The 19,546-nt window shown below is 35.8% G+C and overlaps 1 protein-coding gene across 10 annotated transcripts in view; it reads right to left on the bottom strand.

Annotated features, from left to right (window-relative positions):
- The window catches only part of RBBP8 (RB binding protein 8, endonuclease), a 103,884-nt gene that overhangs the window by 63,833 nt on the left and 20,505 nt on the right, over nucleotides 1-19,546 (bottom strand). For 9 of the 10 annotated variants that reach the window (XM_046671593.1, XM_046671591.1, XM_046671595.1 and 6 more), the window contains exon 3: nucleotides 5,156-5,198. In XM_046671593.1, coding sequence (XP_046527549.1) covers nucleotides 5,156-5,198 — 43 coding nt within the window. Of the gene's footprint in view, nucleotides 1-5,155; nucleotides 5,199-11,725; nucleotides 11,782-19,546 lie in introns of those variants that run through there. The other variant, XM_046671600.1, reaches the window with a different exon arrangement.

The raw sequence follows: 19,546 nt of genomic DNA, 5'->3' as shown, positions 1-19,546 counted from the left end.
AAAACACAGGTCTGAAACAATTCAGTGAGGGACAAATACAGCATAGTTTTTGTTTACTTTCCTAACTGCTGCTTCCAGGTGGAAAGCCCTAAGGACTGTGATATCTTACAGATACAGCTATTCTAACAATATGGAGACAAGACATCCTAACTGTTACTGCACCCTGACTGTCTATTGTAAAATACAGTGGGAAAGAGGGCTTAGGGCAATATAGGCAAGCCCAAGTTCCGAGCCCCACAACGCAAAGACCTAACTCACTAAAAAAATAGAGCACCCCTCTAATTCTCTGATTACTCAGGGAATTTAGTTACTTACCTGTGCTTCAAAATGTATAACCCCAAGCTACCTGAAGTACACAGCTACAGAGTAATTACAATTGATATTAAAAGGTTGCTAAGAGGATCAAATGACTCTGTGAACTATATGGTAAAGTAGGGCATTATTATCAGCTACTGAATAACCAGCTGTGTTTCCATTCCTTAAAATTCAGAAACATTATAGGTAATTTTTGAGAAAGCAATACTCAACAGTCATTTACAAATTTAAGATTTTTCATTGCGGCTGTTTGGTTTGAGGTGTGGAGAAAGACTCAAATTTTATATAAAAAGACTCAGTTATAAAAAGTGCATCTGTCAGAAGCAAATGTAGATCATTTTAAATTATATCTAATCAGTCAATCTGCAGGGAAATAATTCTGATTCTAAGAAGAAATACTATCTTATATCTATAAATCTATCATTTAAAATAGTAATATTTTAGAAAATAAAACTACTAGGCCTGCATAAAGGATCCATTTTCATAAAACTAAATTCCTTCAAAAATATTTAGTGAACACAGCTTAAAATGTATAATCAAATAGCAAACAATGCTTTCTGGGTTTCAGAATTGCTTCTTAAAAGTGACCAACATTTTGACTCCAAATGATGTCATTCTAATCAATGGTGGTTAATCCAGAATTTACAAGATTGTTAATTTCAACACTGAACCAAGGTATAGTGTAAAGAGCTCACTGTCTAGCTACTAATCAACCCTGAAACTCTACGCTTCTGGTATTAGAAAAGGTCAGAGAGAACAAGAATTCCTACACAGAGTTACTATTCACAAAAGGGGAGACTTGTAGAGTAACTCCAACAAACAGTAATTAGCTGTTTAGTTTGGTATGTATTAAATTACCAGACCAAGTCACTGACAGTGCTCATCTCCTGATTAACAGTGCTTGTAGTATCCATCACTAGCTGAACTATGAACAAAATGAAGATGAAAACAAGAGAACAAGAAAATAAGACTAAGAGAATAAGAGAATTTTAAATCTCAAACCTCTCAAGTAAAACATTTTCACCACTGAAGAAAAGCCTATTTATTCCTGAGTAAAAGAAAGATATTTTCCCTTTTTGATTCCAAATGGATAGAAAAAGAGAAATTTTACTTATTAACCAAGAAAATGATCCTATTTCCTCATCCAAATGATACAATTTCACTATATTTATTTTTGGAATAATTTTTATTATAGGAAGAATTCTTATATAAAGAGTTTTCTGTAATTATTCAGATAATTCTAATACACATAAATACGGTAATACCATCAATATTAATTAAAGTGTATTAAAGGGCTGAAAAGTTTTTGAAATCCCTATTGCCCACAGAAACAAAAGAAAATATGTGTCATAAAAGGAAATCAGGCCTCAAGAGGTGCATTGGCCACATCTTCTGAGCCAGAGGAGTAGGATTAGTTGAACTGTGACAACATTTTAGGTTGCCTGTCCAACAGCCATTTCCTTCTTATTCCTTGTTAAAAAGAATACTGATTTTCTACAATATTCAGCAGCTGTTTGGAGAGAAGTTGATCTTCTCTCCAGAGTCGGGATGAATCTTAAAATATTTTTTTCATTTTTAAACTTTTTCATCTTAAAAGTAATTTTAGACTTACAAATAAGTTATAAACAAAGAACAAAGAGTACCTGCATACCTATCGTCCAGCTTCTCAAAATGTATCTTGTATAACCATAATACAATTATCAAAGTCAAGAAATTAATACTGATACAATACTATTAACTAATCTCCAGACCTTATTCAGATTTCACCAGTGGTCCCTCTAATATAATTTTTCTGGTCCAGGATCCTACGTTGCATTTAATGTCATGTCTCCTCCAATCTGAGACAGTCTCTTCATCTTTCTTGGTCTTTGACTAGCTTGACACCTTTGAAAAGTACTGGCCAGTTATTTTAACTGTTCTTCAACTTGGGTTTGTCTGAGGGTTCCCCATGATAAAACTTGGGCTGTACATTCTTGGTAAGAAAATGACAGAAGTAATACTGTGCTCTTCTTAGTGCATCATACCACTATGGAAGTATACACGAGGTTGGCATATCTGATTACTAGTGATGTTAACTTTGATCGTTTGATAGAGAAGTCTGCCTAGTTCCTCTGATGTAATACTGTAATTTTTCCCTTTGTAATTAATACGTATCTTACGGGGAGATACGTTGAGTAATTTGCAAAATTTGCAATTGTTGTTTTTCATTGTACTTTCACTAATTTCAGCCCACACTGATGATTCCTGTCTTCAACCATTATTGCTATGATGTTTGCCAAATGGCGATTTTCTATTTCTAACATTCTTTCTATGTTTAGTAACTGAAATCCTAAGGAAGAGTTGTCCATTTATTCTGCAGGTAGAATAATTCATTACTACCATTATTTCATGTTCAGGTTGTCCCAGATTTTGCCATTAGGAATTTTTTTAAATGCCCCTATTACTTTTTGAGGATTTCCTTATTTTGTGGCACAACAAGATGTTCCAGCACATCTTGTAGTTTGCATACTCTCAAGCCCTGGAATCAGCCAGTTCTCCAAAGAACCCTGATTCCTTTTACTGAAGAATCTTTAGAAATCAACATCTGGGTTTCAGGTACGCTCATGACTACCAGCAATCATTGTTTCTAGGCCCTCTCAATGGACCAAGCCTAGGAAATATATTTATGTCCTCACACACATAAATACTTATCTATATCTATTCATCTATATATTAAAAACCATGAATTCATACTGATAACTCCAATTCCTACCCAGCACCATAGGGTTCATCCTAGCTTTCTCCTTTTTCTTATTTGTAACTCTCTTCTCCTGACAGTGAGGAACCAGGCTCTCATTATCAATAACATACTTAATTATTTGCTCAATCCTAGAATATACACAAAGTAATGTCAGAATCTTTATTAGTCTCAGACAATCTTGTCAATTCAATTCCCTTTGACAGTTATTGTTTAGGAAAAAGCACATAGTTATCATCCATGAGTTAGAGGAAGTGTGCTGGAGGCTGCTTCTGGCAAACTTTTATAATTAGTAAAAAGGGATACAAGGATGTTCTACAAGTGATAACGAGAATGATGATGGCCATCGTGCCATTTTGCAGTGAGTCGAGACTAAGAGGGCAAGCCAGAACACTAAAGATTGCAGAGCAGAATAATAGAAATAACTTGAGTCTTCGATATTGTTGAGTTACTAAATAACCATTCCTATAATCTCTTTACTTTGGGCCTTCTATGTGAAAGAATACATTTTCCTTACTGTAAAAGTCACTTCCGGTGTTTTTTTCCACACAGTAAGAAAATAACCTACTAAGACACATACGCTAAATTTACTATTCAGAAAAGGCTTAAGTTGCTATATAAGTAAAGAAACATCTCTGAACTGTGGGAACTAAATACAGCTCTACCACAGAAAGAGAAATGGATTACCCTATGGGTGAGGAGTTTAAAATGACATAATGAAGGGAGGAACAATTACACTTTCAATAATGCAAAGCATTTAAAACTGTTGCTAATTAACAAGAATCATAAAATTATTCTTCAAAAAAAATTGTTTTAAAAATTGATGACTTTAGGAGCTGGCCCCGTGGCCGAGTGGTTAAGTTCGCGCGCTCCGCTGCAGGCGGCCCAGTGTTTCGTTGGTTCGAATCCTGGGCGCGGACATGGCACTGCTCATCAAACCATGCTGAGGCAGCATCCCACATGCCACAACTACAAGGACCCACAACTAAGAATATACAACTATGTACCGGGAGGCTTTGGGGAGAAAAAGGAAAAAAAAAATTGATTACTTTATATTTCTGAATCTAAGTCATCTTCCAAACATGACTTTCCAGGTGTCAAGAAGAACTTCACAAGTTTCATTTTCAGAGTATAATGGTTTTGATGGGTGGTTGGTAACTCTAGCTTTTGGTTACAGACTTGGAAGCTTTAGGAATATGATGTAACTGAGACCCAGTGGTATACACCATAAGGCAAATGCAATAGTCACAATAGTATTAATTTTTGCTATGAGTAATAACATTCTACTATATCATCTGGTTCAGATTCCTGAATGTAGAAGCTCTAAAGGACCATGAGTGAAATCTGCTCCTGGGGCCAGCCCGGTGGCGGAGCGGTTAAGTGTGCATGTTCTGCTTCTCCGCAGTCCCGGGTTCGCCGGTTTGGATCCCGGATGGGGACATGGCACCGCCTGGCAAGCCATACTGTGGTAGGCGTCCCACATACAAAGTAGAGGAAGATGGGCATGGATGTGAGCTCAGGGCCAGGCTTCCTCAGCGAAAAGAGGAGGATTGGCAGCAGTTAGCTCAGGGCTAATCTTCCTCAAAAAAAAAAATCTGCTCCTGACTTAGAAAATCAGATCTGATTCTGGGCTTAATAAGCAAAACAATTCAGGGGAATCACTGGTAATTTCAAACTAGTTAAAAGAGTTCTCAGAATATCCATTTAGTTCTCATCTCTTATACGAGTTTAGAAATCCCAGAATTATTCTGCTTGCGCTCTTGTAGTATGTCAAATTCCAGGTGTTAATCACAGTTGATTAAAGAATGCTGTTGACAGATTAGAATGAATTTACAGATGAGTTCCTGTCTTAATACTTTATGGAAAAAGATTACATATAAAAATTATATTAAAATATAAATATATGCAAATATTAACTAACGCTATACTCAAAATTACTAAGTTATTCTTTTCACTTCAGAATTTTGAAAAACGTGCTGTCAACTATCCAAGGTCCACACTAAGTAAAGCTAATTTCCTCATAAATAAGACATTGAGGTCAAACAGGACATAAGAATCAATTACTTTATAAATAAGATGACAGTGTTATATACCGATACTTACAAAATTCGTTCCTTTTTCAATTTGGTTACTTTTACTTGTAAACCTGAAAAAGAAAAAGAAAAAACCCCATAGTATTTTAGTTAATACATTTTATCACTTCTAAAGCAGTTAATCTAATTTTCTTTATAAATCTAAAGCTACACTATTAAGTCACTTGAGTCTGGCCTCTGATAATGAGCCAGGTCCCATTAGTTTGAAGACAGCGTATTTCCCTTACTTATACCCTGAGGTCACAAAAGTCTATCTGCAACATTATTGCTTTTAGTCTGTTAAATGACAGTGAAGTACAATAAAATGTTCTCCATCTGAAGTGAGTTACTTCCTATCTAATAGCAGGGACAAGCATATAATTAGAAGTTCACCATAAATAAAGGTCTATGTTCTGACACAGCCTATGCATTTGCTAATGGCAATAGTGCTTATGGAGGCTCAAATCTTCCGGGATTAAAACAGACTGTAGCAGGAAGTCCTGGACCAGGAGCAAAATTGCTTACAGAAAAGTACTTAACAAAGGGCACTTGTGTTTTTATCTCAAGATATCTGCTATATCTATCTTTAATTTTAATTGACTCTGACACAAAACCTAAGAGAAGATCACTGCCTATGGAATTTGGGTAGTAACCACGAAGGAAGCAGGCTGATGGGCACTGAAACTCCAAGGGAAGAATATGGACATGACAGAGTGACATTTCTAATTTTCAGAAACAATAATTAAAAGGAGAAAAACAGCCATTAAATAAACATGAAAATATATCCACCATCAACAGCTACTAAACATAAATTCAAATTAAAAAAAATTACTTGAGAAAATTACAAAAGTTATAATATCCAGTGTGACAACACTGTTGTAAAACTATATTCTCATGCTTTGCTGGAGATGTTATAAATTGGTACAATTCTTTTGGAAAGCAATTTAGCAATATGTAACAGGACTCTTTTTCATTAGTATTTCATTTCTTGGAATTCTAACCTAAGAATATAATCCAAACTGTATAGAGACTCACAGTCAAAAAGAATATTGAACAATTTATAGCAATATAAAAACGCTTGAAAAGGGACATGTTCAAGTAAAATATAAGATAACTACTTGTGGAATAATATACAGCTATTAAAATCATTAAGTAAAAAAACTGTCTATTTAACAACACTAAACTGGTTTTCTCTCTATTTTCCCCATGATCTCTATTTTCTGCAATGTGATTATCAAAAAGGGGGGAAAAGCTTCTGTGTTTAATTCTTCTGATTTCTAAATCAATCCTTTTACTAAACTACAATTTTCCCAGGTGTGGATATTTTATTTGCTTTTTAAAATAATGCCTAGAAAGTTTAAAAATTCTGTATCTACTAAGAATTTATTTTATTTGGGGCAGTGAGTCCCTAATAAATAGTTATTGGTTGACTGACTTCTGAAAAAACAAAGATTTACTATTTGTCTTTGGTAGTTTATCTGTGGATTCTAATAAATTATACATTAGGAAAGCTTTCCATAAAATGTTTATAGAAACATTAATAACTTTTGTCATTTCTAAGAATAGGATTTTTCATTATCTGTTTAATTTAGGACAATCTTTTGAACAGCATAACTTAGACAAATAAGAATTTTAAAAGCAAACATATATTTCCCACCATTTCCCCCTTCATGGTGCCGACTAGGGATGAAGTTGAAAGTCATACATGTACTGATGCTGAAGTCACCTCTTCTTATTGCCCCAAGTGGTAATGATTTAATGCCAGGAAATCCAGATATTATGGAAAAATAAAGGCCCTAGAAAATTTCTTTGTGTTATACTTTTGCCCTGTATTTCAAATTTCACTTCTAGGAAATATCCAACTGATACGATATTTTTTAACCTTCATTTTTACAGCCTATAACTTGGACAAATAAAATGATACGAATAAAACAGTGAAAGAATGTTATGAATATACCTTTAATCAAATGTTCACAGCGGCTTTATTCATAACAGTCAAACACTAGAAACAACCCAAATGTCCTTCCATGAGTGAATTATTAAAAAACAAACAAAAAACTGTGGTGCATCCTTATACTATATGCACTACTCAGCAATAAAAAGGAATGAAGTATTGACATGTAACAACTTGGATGAATTGCAAGGGAATTATGCTGAGTAAAAAAAGAAGATAATTTCAAAGGGCACACGCTATATGATTCCACTCACATAACATTCTTGAAATGACAAAATTACGGGTGAAGAACAGATTTTGGGTGGCCAGAAGTTGGAGGGGTTGGGGTGGGAGGAAGGTGGTTGGGGACTTAAAAGAGTGGCATGAGGGATCCTTGGTGGCAGTCACAGGAATCTACATGTGATTCAGTTGCATAGAACTAAATACACTCACACACAGACACACACAAGTGCATGTTACACACACACAAGTGAGTGGATGCCAAATTGGCAGAATCCGAGTAAGGTTGGTAGATTGTGTCAATGTCAATTTCTTGGTTATGATATTACACTACAGTTGTACAAGATGCTACCATTGGGGGAAATGGGGTAAAAGATATGAGACCTCTTTGTATTGTTTGTTACAACTACATGTGAACCTACAACAAGCTCAAAATAAAAAGCTAAAAAATATTTATGGAAAAATATTTGCCCTAAGAGAATTGGAAAACTTAAAATGTTAAACATAATAATAAAGGGAAAACATTTTTAAAGAATGTTAAGAATAAAAACCAGTGTGATCTTTTGATTTTTAAAAAATCTTTTCCATCTGTCAAGTTCCTCGCCTGAGAAGCTTCCTTCTTTTTCAGGTAATGAAGGCAACCTCATGAGACCCTGAAAGTACTTAGTCAAGCATCAAATCATTCTTGAAGAATTAAGAAAAAAACTTGTGACCCTTCTAAGCCAAAGACTACAGTCAGCAGTTTTTCACTCTCTTCTTCCCTTCCCAAAATGTGTGAAAATTTACTTGTTGACAGATCTTGTTTTTAATTTTGGCCAACTTCTAAAACTTGGGTCTGCCTTTAGAAGTGAAAGGTGCACCCAAAGATGAAATGGATTCTTGCCATAAACCACTTTAAGAAAAGAAACAATGAAATAGAAAATCCATATAAACTTCAAAAGAAAATTCTTGGGAAATATGGAAAGACTACTCTTTTATCTTGTAAGCATTCAACACCTGTGAGGCATTTGTTCTGTCACGCAGATCAGCCCCGAAACAGGTTTATGTGTGTATGTGTATCTGTTTAAATTTTAGCATTTGCCATTCATCAAGTCAATTAGGCATCTACAATTAGAACCCCTATAAAGTGTGCTTTAATCCTGCTCCACACCCATCGGAAGGAATGAGGCTATACAACAATGCAGCTCCTGTATGAACAGGTAGTCTGTTCAACAAAGTATGTGGGATTGTAACACTGGCAACCTGAGACACCTATTGAGGAAACAGCGCTCAAAAGACCAAGCACTCTACGATTAACCCTACACCCACCCATCTACGAATTATAGAGGAAATGAAACAAGGGCCCAGATGTGCAGTCATAACACATGAAACAAATTTAAGAACTCAGAAATGAGGCAAGAGTTCAATTCATTATAAACCAAACAAAAATCACTGCTGTTAATTTTTACTTATTTTAGTTCTCTACACAGAACAAACCATATATAATGCACTGTCACTTTAAAACATGTTTTTTATGGTTTTGAATTAGAAATTATAAGCCTGATAACACCTTTCTTGACAAACAGTGGCTTTATGTATAGCTCAAGTAATCTAAATTCTACCAAAAATACTATTACTAATACTTCCATAATTGCCTAATAAATTTCAACTCCAAAGTGAAAACTCTTGTCTTTATGAGATGCAGCCATTCTTAAGGTGAGCTTAGTTTCCTCTTAAGATTTAATTATCTCAAAATGGTTTAATTAATTTTTGTGGATTTTATTGAATTTATGGATGTTAATGCAAATAGAAAAATAACAGATGTGAGAGTTACTGACAGTATTATTAATAATGAGTAGGACACTGATGTTATAGAGCAAAATTACATGCAATTCTTTTCATTGTTAATTTGTGTAGTCTTAATACGAATGTTATCTTTTTGGAATTTTTGATGAATACTTGAGAAAATTAAGGGAGCAATTCAAAACTGAATCAAGAAATATTTATTCTATCATATTAGAGCCTCCACACTTTCCCATTTCTTCAAAGGGGTTCCAATTTTGTCTCAAAATATCTGCCTGGTTTTCTATGAAACTCATTACCATATTTACCAGATACAGAAAATATTATTAGACAAGATATTGCTGGCAGAACCTGGCATGGACAAGAAACCACTCATTAAAATGGTGACATTCTGAAAAAATAAATATTCTAAATTCTATTTTATTACCTGTGCTTTTAAAAAGTAAACCTGATACTGAAAGAGATTTAAAAAGCCAAAAAGAAAAGAACTGTACCTAAATGAACACTTCATTAAAACTTTTAAACTTAAAGAATTCTGAAATTTCTATTAAATTCTATTAAAATTTGTTAATTCTGAATTCAAAGCATAAAGACTGTATATCATCAGTAACAATTTGTGTTTAACCCTGACACTTAGCAGCATTTGTCACAAAAGGAACATAAGACACTAGAATAACAATCATGAAAGGATACAATTATCCTAACGATAAAAGATATAAAAGCTCAGTCACACATATCTCTAGAATTTTTTAACAAAAATGCTCTGGTTTGCATATTGCTGTTCTTCAACAGAAGTTCAGAGACTTTGTTTATTTCCTAGTTTTAAAAGAAACCCATGTAGCTTTTTAAATTCTCATGATCAGTGTACGTATTGCCTTGTACATATGTTTTTGCTATCACTTTATTATGTTTTGGTCAAAAAACATACTATGAGGCAAAATGAGGCAAAAATGAGGCGAAAAAAGCTCTAGATACTTATAACAGGGTATTCAGACGGACCTAAGTTTCTATGGGTAGACTTTCTTGGACATATAAGTAAAAATTATGTATCTCAAGTCCTACCATTCACAACATTTCTTTTCTATTCTTTTTTTTTAACTGACATGAAGGTTTAAAGTAATGAGTCAGTTTTGATTCCTATATATACTTCAAAACCTGCAAAGTCCAGACAAGTCCATGTTTGATGTCTTTCAAATAGCCTCTTATACCAGTTTCTCCAAGTGGATCCCCCACCTTAAAAAAATTAAGTACCCCTCAGGCACTTCTTTGATGTTATCACACAGTCTGAGGATCTAATTTTATATGGAACTATGTGGAACACAATGATAAAGAATTCTGTTAAAAAAGTTCTGCTTTCAGCAAATTTGCCTAGCCCCGACCAAAATGTTTTTAAATAACATACTAATTTTTTTTAAAATAGTGCTCATTCATTTAATACCTTTAAGAATCCATAAGTGATTCTGAAATTAGAAAACATAGCCTGATCTATATATTACAAAGTACCAGAGGTTATCTTCTCTCATCAGCTCAAATATATATCCAACACCTACCATTCATAAAGCACACGGATATTAACCAAATACACCAACAACTACTGTATTGCTTCCTTCAAGTTTTTCAATGTATATAAACTAACTCTCCTGGGAGTATGATGACTATTAAAGTATGGCCACAAGGAATATACAATTTAAAAAAATTATCCATTATGCAATATTTGTGAAGTGAAGAAGGCTGACAGGAAAACTGATTCATCTGAAACATGGTGGAGGAGAGCTCTACATTCCCTGGACCGTCGGAAAGATGAACAAGTGGGTCCTGGAGCAAATTAAGCCTGAACTATCGCTGGAGGCAAAAATGACAAAAGTGAGGCTGTCCTACCTTGGGCACTTCACGAGTGGGCAGGGTTCTTTGGAAAAGACAATAATCACGGGGAAAGTAGAAGGCAGCGGGAAAGAGGGAGATCAAATCTGAGATGGTTTGACTCCACAAAGGAAGCCACAGGCATGAGTCCACAGAGGCTGAGCAGGGCTATGGACAGGACGCTGTGGACAGCACTCATGCACAGGGTCGCCAGGAGTCGGAGCCGACTCGATGGCATGTAACAGCAACATTTCTGAGTTTCGTATGTTCTATATCTGATGAATATGGAATATTGTTCTTATCAAACAGTATATTATTTTCTTTTTCATTGTAAAATAGATCTCCTGAAGACCCTGAAAGACTAAGAAACATGAGGAAGAAATCTGCCAAATATTTCATCCCTGTTAAAGTAAGAGCCTAAAGTTAAAACTGGCCCAGTTTTAAGTGGGTATGTACAAAAATTCTAAAATTACATGAGCAACATGAAAAACAAGCACAGTTTAGATAATGAAATAAGAGTAAAAATAAGCCAGATGTAAAACAGTACGGACTCTGATCACAACAATACAATAACCTACTCACACTTCTTTTAAAACTAGGAAAGAATAAACAAATGTCATTCTTATAGAATGGTGATTTATTTTTCCTTTCTCAGCTTTCTACTATCTATTCTAACTTTCTACTATCTAAAAATAGAAAGTTTAAATGGGTAGTAAAATATTTCAGGGTTTTAGGCAGATATAAAATTTTGATATTTTCATAAATTAAGGGATTTTAAAAACTGACATTCAAGAAAATGTTCCGGGGCTGGCATGGCGGTGCAGCGGTTAAGTGTACATGTTCCACTTCTTGGCCACCCAGAATTCGCTGGTTTGGATCCCGGGTGCAGACATGGCACCGCTTGGCACGCCATGCTGTGGTAGGCGTCCCACATATAAAAGTAGAGGAAGATGGGCACGGATGTTAGCTCAGGGCCAGTCTTCCTCAGCAAAAATAGGAGGATTGGCAGCAGTCCGCTCAGGGCTAATCTTCCTCAAAAAAAAAAAAAAAAAAAGAAAAGAAAAGAAAATGTTCCATCAATCCAGCTATAAACTATGCAATTCATTTAGATACTATTTATTTACTAATTTTTTACTATGTGCCAAGCACTTTTACCTACACAGATGTAAAGATGAGTAAGACAGGGATTTGGCATAATAAAAATTTAACGATCTTTTTAAAACCAGTTATAAAACAGAAAGTAATTATTTGAAGGATAAAGTATTTAATCTTATGCTTGAAGATGGCAGAATGCTAATTCTCCTTTATCAAATGTTTACTAAATACTCAAGTACATCTGGTCGTATTTAAATTATTTCAAAATACCGTATTTGCTTCACTTCCAGGTCACAAAGAGTAAGCTTTTTTATAATATGCAGCTCCCATAAGAGTTTAAACTTGAAGCTATTCTTATTTGTAAACCTAATGCTGCGGTTACAGTAATAAACCAAAAGGAAGATGTTGCCGCTGTTCAACAGAAGTTGGGAGACACTGTTTATTCCTTCCCAATTTTAAAAGAAGTGCATGTAGCTGATTACACTGCTGCTATGAGCGTTACCAAGACAGACTGCCTTGTGTCTGGCTTTTTTTTTGCTATCATTTCATTATATAATTACATTATCTAAATATTTTTCTAAAGAAAATGAATACAATGTCCAAAAAACCCATGGGTCTTCTTTACTGCTGCATCCTCGGGAACTGCTACCATTCCTGGCATATAATTCAATAACTACTCATTGAATGAGTGCCCAGTCAGTACTAAAACTCAGAAACCTTCCTCAACTGTTCACACCAGATTTTCTGGGAGAAAATAGTGCAGTCAAGGGAAGAGCAGAATTAACATAAAATATTCATATTTGTCCCTGAACATATGACCACAAGCATAGGTCACTTTAAAATTAGACCTTGGGGCCGGCCCCCTGGCCGAGTGGTTAAGTTCGCTGACTCTGCTTCGGCAGCCCAGGGTTTCACCGGTCCGGATCCTGGGCGCAGACATGGCACCGCTCATCAGGCAATGCTGAGGTGGCACCCCACATGCCACAACTAGAAGGACTCACAACTAAAAATATGCAACTATGTACCAGGGGACTTTGGGGAGAAAAAGGAAAAATAAAATCTTAGGGGGCTGGCCTGGCGGTGCAGTGGTTAAGTTCACATGTTCTGCTTCTTGGCGGCCTGGGGTTCGCTGGTTCGGATCCCGGATGCGGACATGGCACCGCTTGGCATGCCATGCTGTGGTAGGCGTCCCACATATAAAGTAGAGGAAGATGGGCACGGATGTTAGCTCAGGGCCAGGCTTCCTCAGCAAAAAGAGGAGTACTGGCAGTAGTTAGCTGAGGGCTAATCTTCCTCAAAAAAATAAATAAATAAATAAATAAAATAAAATAAAATAAAATTAGACCTTAACCACTAAGAACAAATTTGAATTTCTAATTTTTTTAATATTTGGAGTAACTAATGTGCCTTGAATATAAACAGCTCCTAGAAATTGGTAAGAAAAAGGTCAACAACCCGAGAAAATAGTCAATAAAATATATAAAAAGTTTATTAAAAAGAAATACAAATCTTTGCCCTTACACATAAGCAAAGGTGCTTAATCTCATTCATAATATAAATTAATACACTGAAAAAAATCAATAGACATGTTAATCAAACACAACATGAAGATGTCCCTTAGATACAGGATTTGAACAAACCAACTATAAAAAGACACTTTAGATAACTGAGGAAATTTGAATTCTATCATCTAATAAGTATTAGATGATATTAAAGAATTTGTTTTGTTAGTGTGACAATAGCATTATTTTGTTAAAAAAGACTACTGGAATATACTGAAATATTTATAGATGAAATTATTTCAGAGACTTCAAAATAAGTGAGTAGAAGAGGGACAGAGAAGTACATGGAATATAGGTAAAATAGGATTGGCCATGTTCTGATAATGGTTGAAGCTGCGTGATATGTAAACAGGAGTTCATTTTACAATTTTTTTTTACTTTTGTATTTATGTAGTATTTCCTAATTAAAAACTCTTAAACTTTAAATTAGAAAAGAACATAAAAGAACACATTCACAAAAGATAATAAAAATGGTTATTTGTTTGTGTACTGGGGGAGAGAGAGAACTTTTCACTGTTACTTTGTGTTTTGATATTTCTAGAGAAAAGCTTAAGTTAAAAACAAAAGACAAGGGGCTGGCCCCGTGGCCGAGTGGTTAAGTTCGCGTGCTCCACTGTAGACGGCCCAGCGTTTCATTGGTTCGAACCCTGGGTGCGGACATGGCACCGCTCATCAAACCACGCTGAGGCAGCATCCCACATGCCACAACTAGAAGGACCCACAATGAAGAAGATACAACTATGTACTGGGGGGCTTTGGGGAGAAAAAGAAAAAAAAAAATCTTTAAAAAAACCCACAAAAACAAAAACAAAAACCAAAAAAAACCAAAAGACAAAAAGTAATAACTCCAATGATACCTGGATTTCTTTCTTTTTTTTTTTAACAGAAGCAGCACCTTTATCAAGGGCAGCAGGAATGGTGACCAGCAGACTGGATGGAGAGCCAGAAGATGGGGATTAGCTCTGTCAGGGAGGCCACCCATTTGGGCAGCAGTTTCTGTTTTTGGTTTTTTGGTGCTTTTTTTATTTTGTTTTTTTGGGTGAGGAAGATTGGCCCTGAGCTAACATCTGTTGTCAATCTTCCTCTTTTTTTAATTCTTGCCAAAGCCCCAGTACAGAGTACACAGTTGTAAGCCATTCCAGTTCTTCTATGTGGGACACCTCCACAGCATGGCTTGATGAGCGGTGCGCAGATCCACACCCAGGATCCAAACTGGTAAACCCTGGGCCACAAGCAGAGCATGCGAACTTAACTCTGCCGTGGGGCTGGCCCCAATACCTGGATTTCTAAATGAACACTAATGCATTCTGATTGCATCAACAATCCTATATGCTGAAAGAGAGCTTTAATGGAAACATGATCAGAATAATCTATCAAAGAATGAGCATAATAGAGCAGTAAAGGATATAGGTGAAGTAGGAGAAGTAAATCCCACTTTCACAATAAAAAAAATTAGAAAGTTTCTAATGCTTATCTCACCTAGGAATTCAAAACTACAATTAAGAAGTGGAGACTTTCAGCAAAGTTGCAGGATATAAAGTCAACACACATAAATCAGTGGTGTTTCTATATACTAATAATCAACAATCTGAAAAGGAAATTAAGGAAACAATTCCATTTACAATAGCATCCAAAAGAATAAAATACTTAGGAATAAGCTTAAGCAAGGAGATGAAAGACTTGTACAATGGAAACTGCAAGATGTTGCTAAAAGAAATTAAAAACATAAATAAATGGAAAGACATCTCATGTTCACAGATTGGAAGACTTAATATTGTTAAGCTGTCAATACTACTCAAAGTGATGTAAGATCTGAGACGATCTCTATCAAAATCCCAATGATGTTTTGTGCAGAAAGAGAAAAATCTGTCCTAAAATCCATATGGAATCTCAAGAGACTCTGAATAGCCAAAACAATCTTCAAAAAGAACAAGTTGGAGGTCACATACTTCCGGATTTCAAAACTTAATAAAAAATTACAGTAATCAAAACAGTGTGGTACTGGAATACAGACAGATATACAGACCAATGGAATAGAATAGAGTCCAGAAATAAACTGTCACATATACGAGCAAATGGTTTTTGACAAGGGTGCCATTCAATGGGGAAAGGACAGTCTTTTCAATAAATGGTGCTGGGAGTACTGAATATTCACATGCAAAAGAATGAAGTTGGATCCTTACCTTACACTATATACAAAATTTAACTCAAAATGGATCAAAGACCTAAACATAAGAGCTAAAACTATAAAACTCTTAGAAGAAACATAAGGCAAAAGCTTAATGACATTGGATTTAGCAATGAGTTCTTGGATACACCACCAAAAGTATAGGCAACAACAACAAAATAGATAAACTTGACTATATCAAAATTAAAAACTTAAATGCATCAAAGGAAACAATTAACAGAATGAAAAAGCAATCCACGGAATGGGAGAAAATATTTGCAAATCACATATAAGAGGTTAATATCTAGAACATACAAAGAACTCCTACAACAACAACAAAAACCTGGTACGAAAATAGGCAAAGGACTTGAATAGACATTTCTCCAAAGATACACAAATGGCTAATAAGCACACAAAAAGATGCTCAACATCACTAATCATTAGGGAAATGCAAATCAAGACCACAATGAGATACTACCTCACATCCACTAGGATGGCTACCGCTATTTAAAAAAAAAAAAAGAGGGGCTGGTGTGGTGGTGCAGTGGTTAAGTTCGCACATTCCACTTCTCAGTGGTCCGGGGTTCACTGGTTCGGATCCCGGGTGTGGACATGGCACTGCTTGGCAAAACCCATGCTGTGGTAGGCATCCCACATATGAAGTAGAGGAAGATGGGCATGGATGTTAGCTCAGGGCCAGTCTTCCTCAGCAAAAAGAGGAGGATTGGCAGTAGTTAGCTCAGAGCTGATCTTCCTCAAAAAAAAAAAAAGAAAGAAAGAAAGAAAGAAAAGAAAGCCAAAAATAAGTTTTGGTGAGAATGTAGAGAAATTGGAACCTTGTGCATTGTTGGTGGGAATGTAAAAGGTGCAGCCTTTTAGAAAACAGTATGTTGTTCCTCAAAAAATTAAAAATAGAATTACCATATGATTCATCAATTCCATTTCTTGGTATATACCCAAAAAAACTGAAAGTAGGGTCTTGAAGAGATATTTGTGTACCCATGTTCACAGCAACACTATTCACAATAGCCAAAAGAGGGAAGCAACCCAAAAGTCCATCAACAGATGAATGAATAAGCAAAATGTGGTATATACATACAATGAACTATTATTCAGCCTTAAAAACAAAAGAAATTCTGCAATATACTACAATATGGAAGAACCTTGAGGACATTGTGCTAAGTAAAATGAGCCAGTCACAAAAAGACAAATACTGTATGATTCCACTTATATGAGGTACTTGGAGTAGTCAGAAGCAGAGAGACAGAAAGTAAAATAGTGGTTGCCAGGGGGAGAGAGGAGTGAATGGGGAGTTATTGTTAATGAGTATAAAATCTCAGTTTTACAAGATGAAAAGAGTTATGGAGATGGGACAGTGATGATGGTTGCACAATATTATGAATGGATGTAATACCACTGAACTGTACACTTAAAAATAGTTAAGATGGTGCCAGCCCAGTGGCCTAGTGGTTAAGTTCGCGCACTCCAGTTCAGCAGCCTGGTGTTTGTGGGTTCGGATCCCAGGCGTGGACCCACACACTGCGCATCAAGCCATGCTGTGGCAGCATCCCACATGCAAAATAGAGGAGGATTGCCATAGACGTTAGCTCAGCAACAATCTTCCCCCAGCAAAAAGAAGATCGGCAACAGATGTTTGCTCAGGGCAAGTCTTCCCGACCAAAAAAAGAAAAAAAGTTAAGATGATAAATTTTATGTTATGTATACTTCATGAAATTTTTTATAAAAAGTAAGTATCCCCGTTCCTCCCCCTTGCCAAAAAGAGATGGAAAGTAAGAATTTTCTAAGATTTCCTAACCATTTAAACTTTCTCATGTTTATTATTTTGGTCATTCTCTTTCTGCTTCCTCTTAGAAATCAGTAGTTTCAAAAGTCATAAAGGAGATAATTAAAAAGTAATCAGTATGTGAAACCTCTGTTAACTACTTTTTTGAGTGTCCCATTGTCTCTAGCTGGGATGGTCCATAGCAGGCATTGATAGTACATAATGGTTGCTCCTTCAGAATGATAGCAACAGCTAAAACATATATTGTTCATTATGTGCCAGACACTCTTCCAAATGCTTTACATATATTAAGCTATTTAATACAATATGAGGTAGTTATTATCAGTATCTTTTTTATAGACACAGAATTTGAGGCACTATAAAGTTAACTTGCAAAGGTCACCACCTCTATTCAAGTGGTGGATATGGCTTTTGAATATTGGCAGCCTAGATTCAGAATTCCTGAACTTAACCACTCTATCACATGGCCTCTTTCTCAGCACAGCACTACTGCCACCTACTTTCAATCAATGGAAGTAGGCACTCAAGATGAAAGCTTTAGACTTAATCCTAAAGACAAGGCATGATGATAATCATGCTTTCAGCATACTACATACTGTTTTACATAATCTGGACATATCTACCTTTCTAACATCATCTCCTTTCCACCTTGCCATTAAACTCCTATCTCGCACGGGGCAGTCCTGTGGCCAAGTGGTTAAGTTCTCGTGTTCCGCTTCGGCAGCCCAGGGCTTCGCCATGTCAAATCCTGGGCATGGACATGGCACCACTCATCAAGCCATGTTGAGGCGGCATCCCACAAGCCACAACTAGAAGAACCCATGACTAAAATATACAACTATGTACTGGGGGGATTTGAGGAGAAAAGGCAAAAAAAATCCCTCCCATGTCCCAACCCATTCTCTCTTACAGTTATACTCAACTGTCTACAGTTCCTTGAATAAAATCAAGTTATCTCCAAACTTTGCATATGCTATTCTTTTTACTCAGAACAGTCCCTCCCTCCTCCCACCATCTTCTCTGCCTAGACTTAATTGTAAAGCCTGGTCTGACAGAAACCCCCTCTCACCCGACTCCCTTTTATATTCCCAGATAACATGGTACACTACAAAATCCCTTAAACCCAGGACTATATTTGATTCATTCTTATTCACAAAGTCTGGCACATAGTTAAGTGCCCCCCAAAATATTTCTTGAACAAGTGTCTCCAAGTACACAGAGGTTTGAAACGATATTTCTGGGGTTCTTATTTCAGAATCCATTAATTAATGAGGAGTCCATTATCATGAGGTTCTGCCAGAAACTAAATTTACCATAGGAAAGTTCCAACACAGACCTACAGACTATACCTTAGATTCAGGTGGATCATGTTTTAATGGCACTTCAGTGTAATGTGACAACTATAAAGCACTGCAGTATTAAACCTATGGCTGCAATTGGTAATCAAGAAACAAATGTAACATGAAGCATTTCCCACATGTGGGGAAAATGTATAAGATTAAAGTCACAGAATTAGATAAGTATATAACAGCTTAATATCAAATCTCGAGGTTAGCTTTAATAGAAAATTCCTTTATACAGAGTACATTTTAACACAATCACAAATAATATTTATATACTCATCTCAACCACAACTGCTCAAGCCTCTATATACTCAGTGCACTTCATATGAACCTTTTAGCTCTTGTTTCATTATATTATAATTATCTGCTTACATGACTCTTAGACTGCAGGCTGTTTGAAGGCAAACTGCCATTCACTTTTGTATCTCTTGGTAGCAGATTCCCAAAGGTTTGTTGAATGACTGAGGTACTATTTTTATGTCTACAAACAATCCTGCAAATAATTTTACAGAAGAAAATTAAGTTTAGAGGTTATGTAACTTGGCTGAGATCACCGAGCAAGTAGATAAATGAAATCATAACACAAATCCACCTTCTGCCTCGGCGGCCTGGGGTTCACAGGTTTGGGTCCCGGGA

The sequence above is a fragment of the Equus quagga genome, chromosome 9 (genome assembly GCF_021613505.1).
Source record: "Equus quagga isolate Etosha38 chromosome 9, UCLA_HA_Equagga_1.0, whole genome shotgun sequence".
NCBI lineage: Eukaryota > Metazoa > Chordata > Mammalia > Perissodactyla > Equidae > Equus > Equus quagga.
The sequence above is the reverse complement of the archived record's forward strand: the minus strand, read 5'-3'. Positions and strand labels throughout refer to the sequence as shown.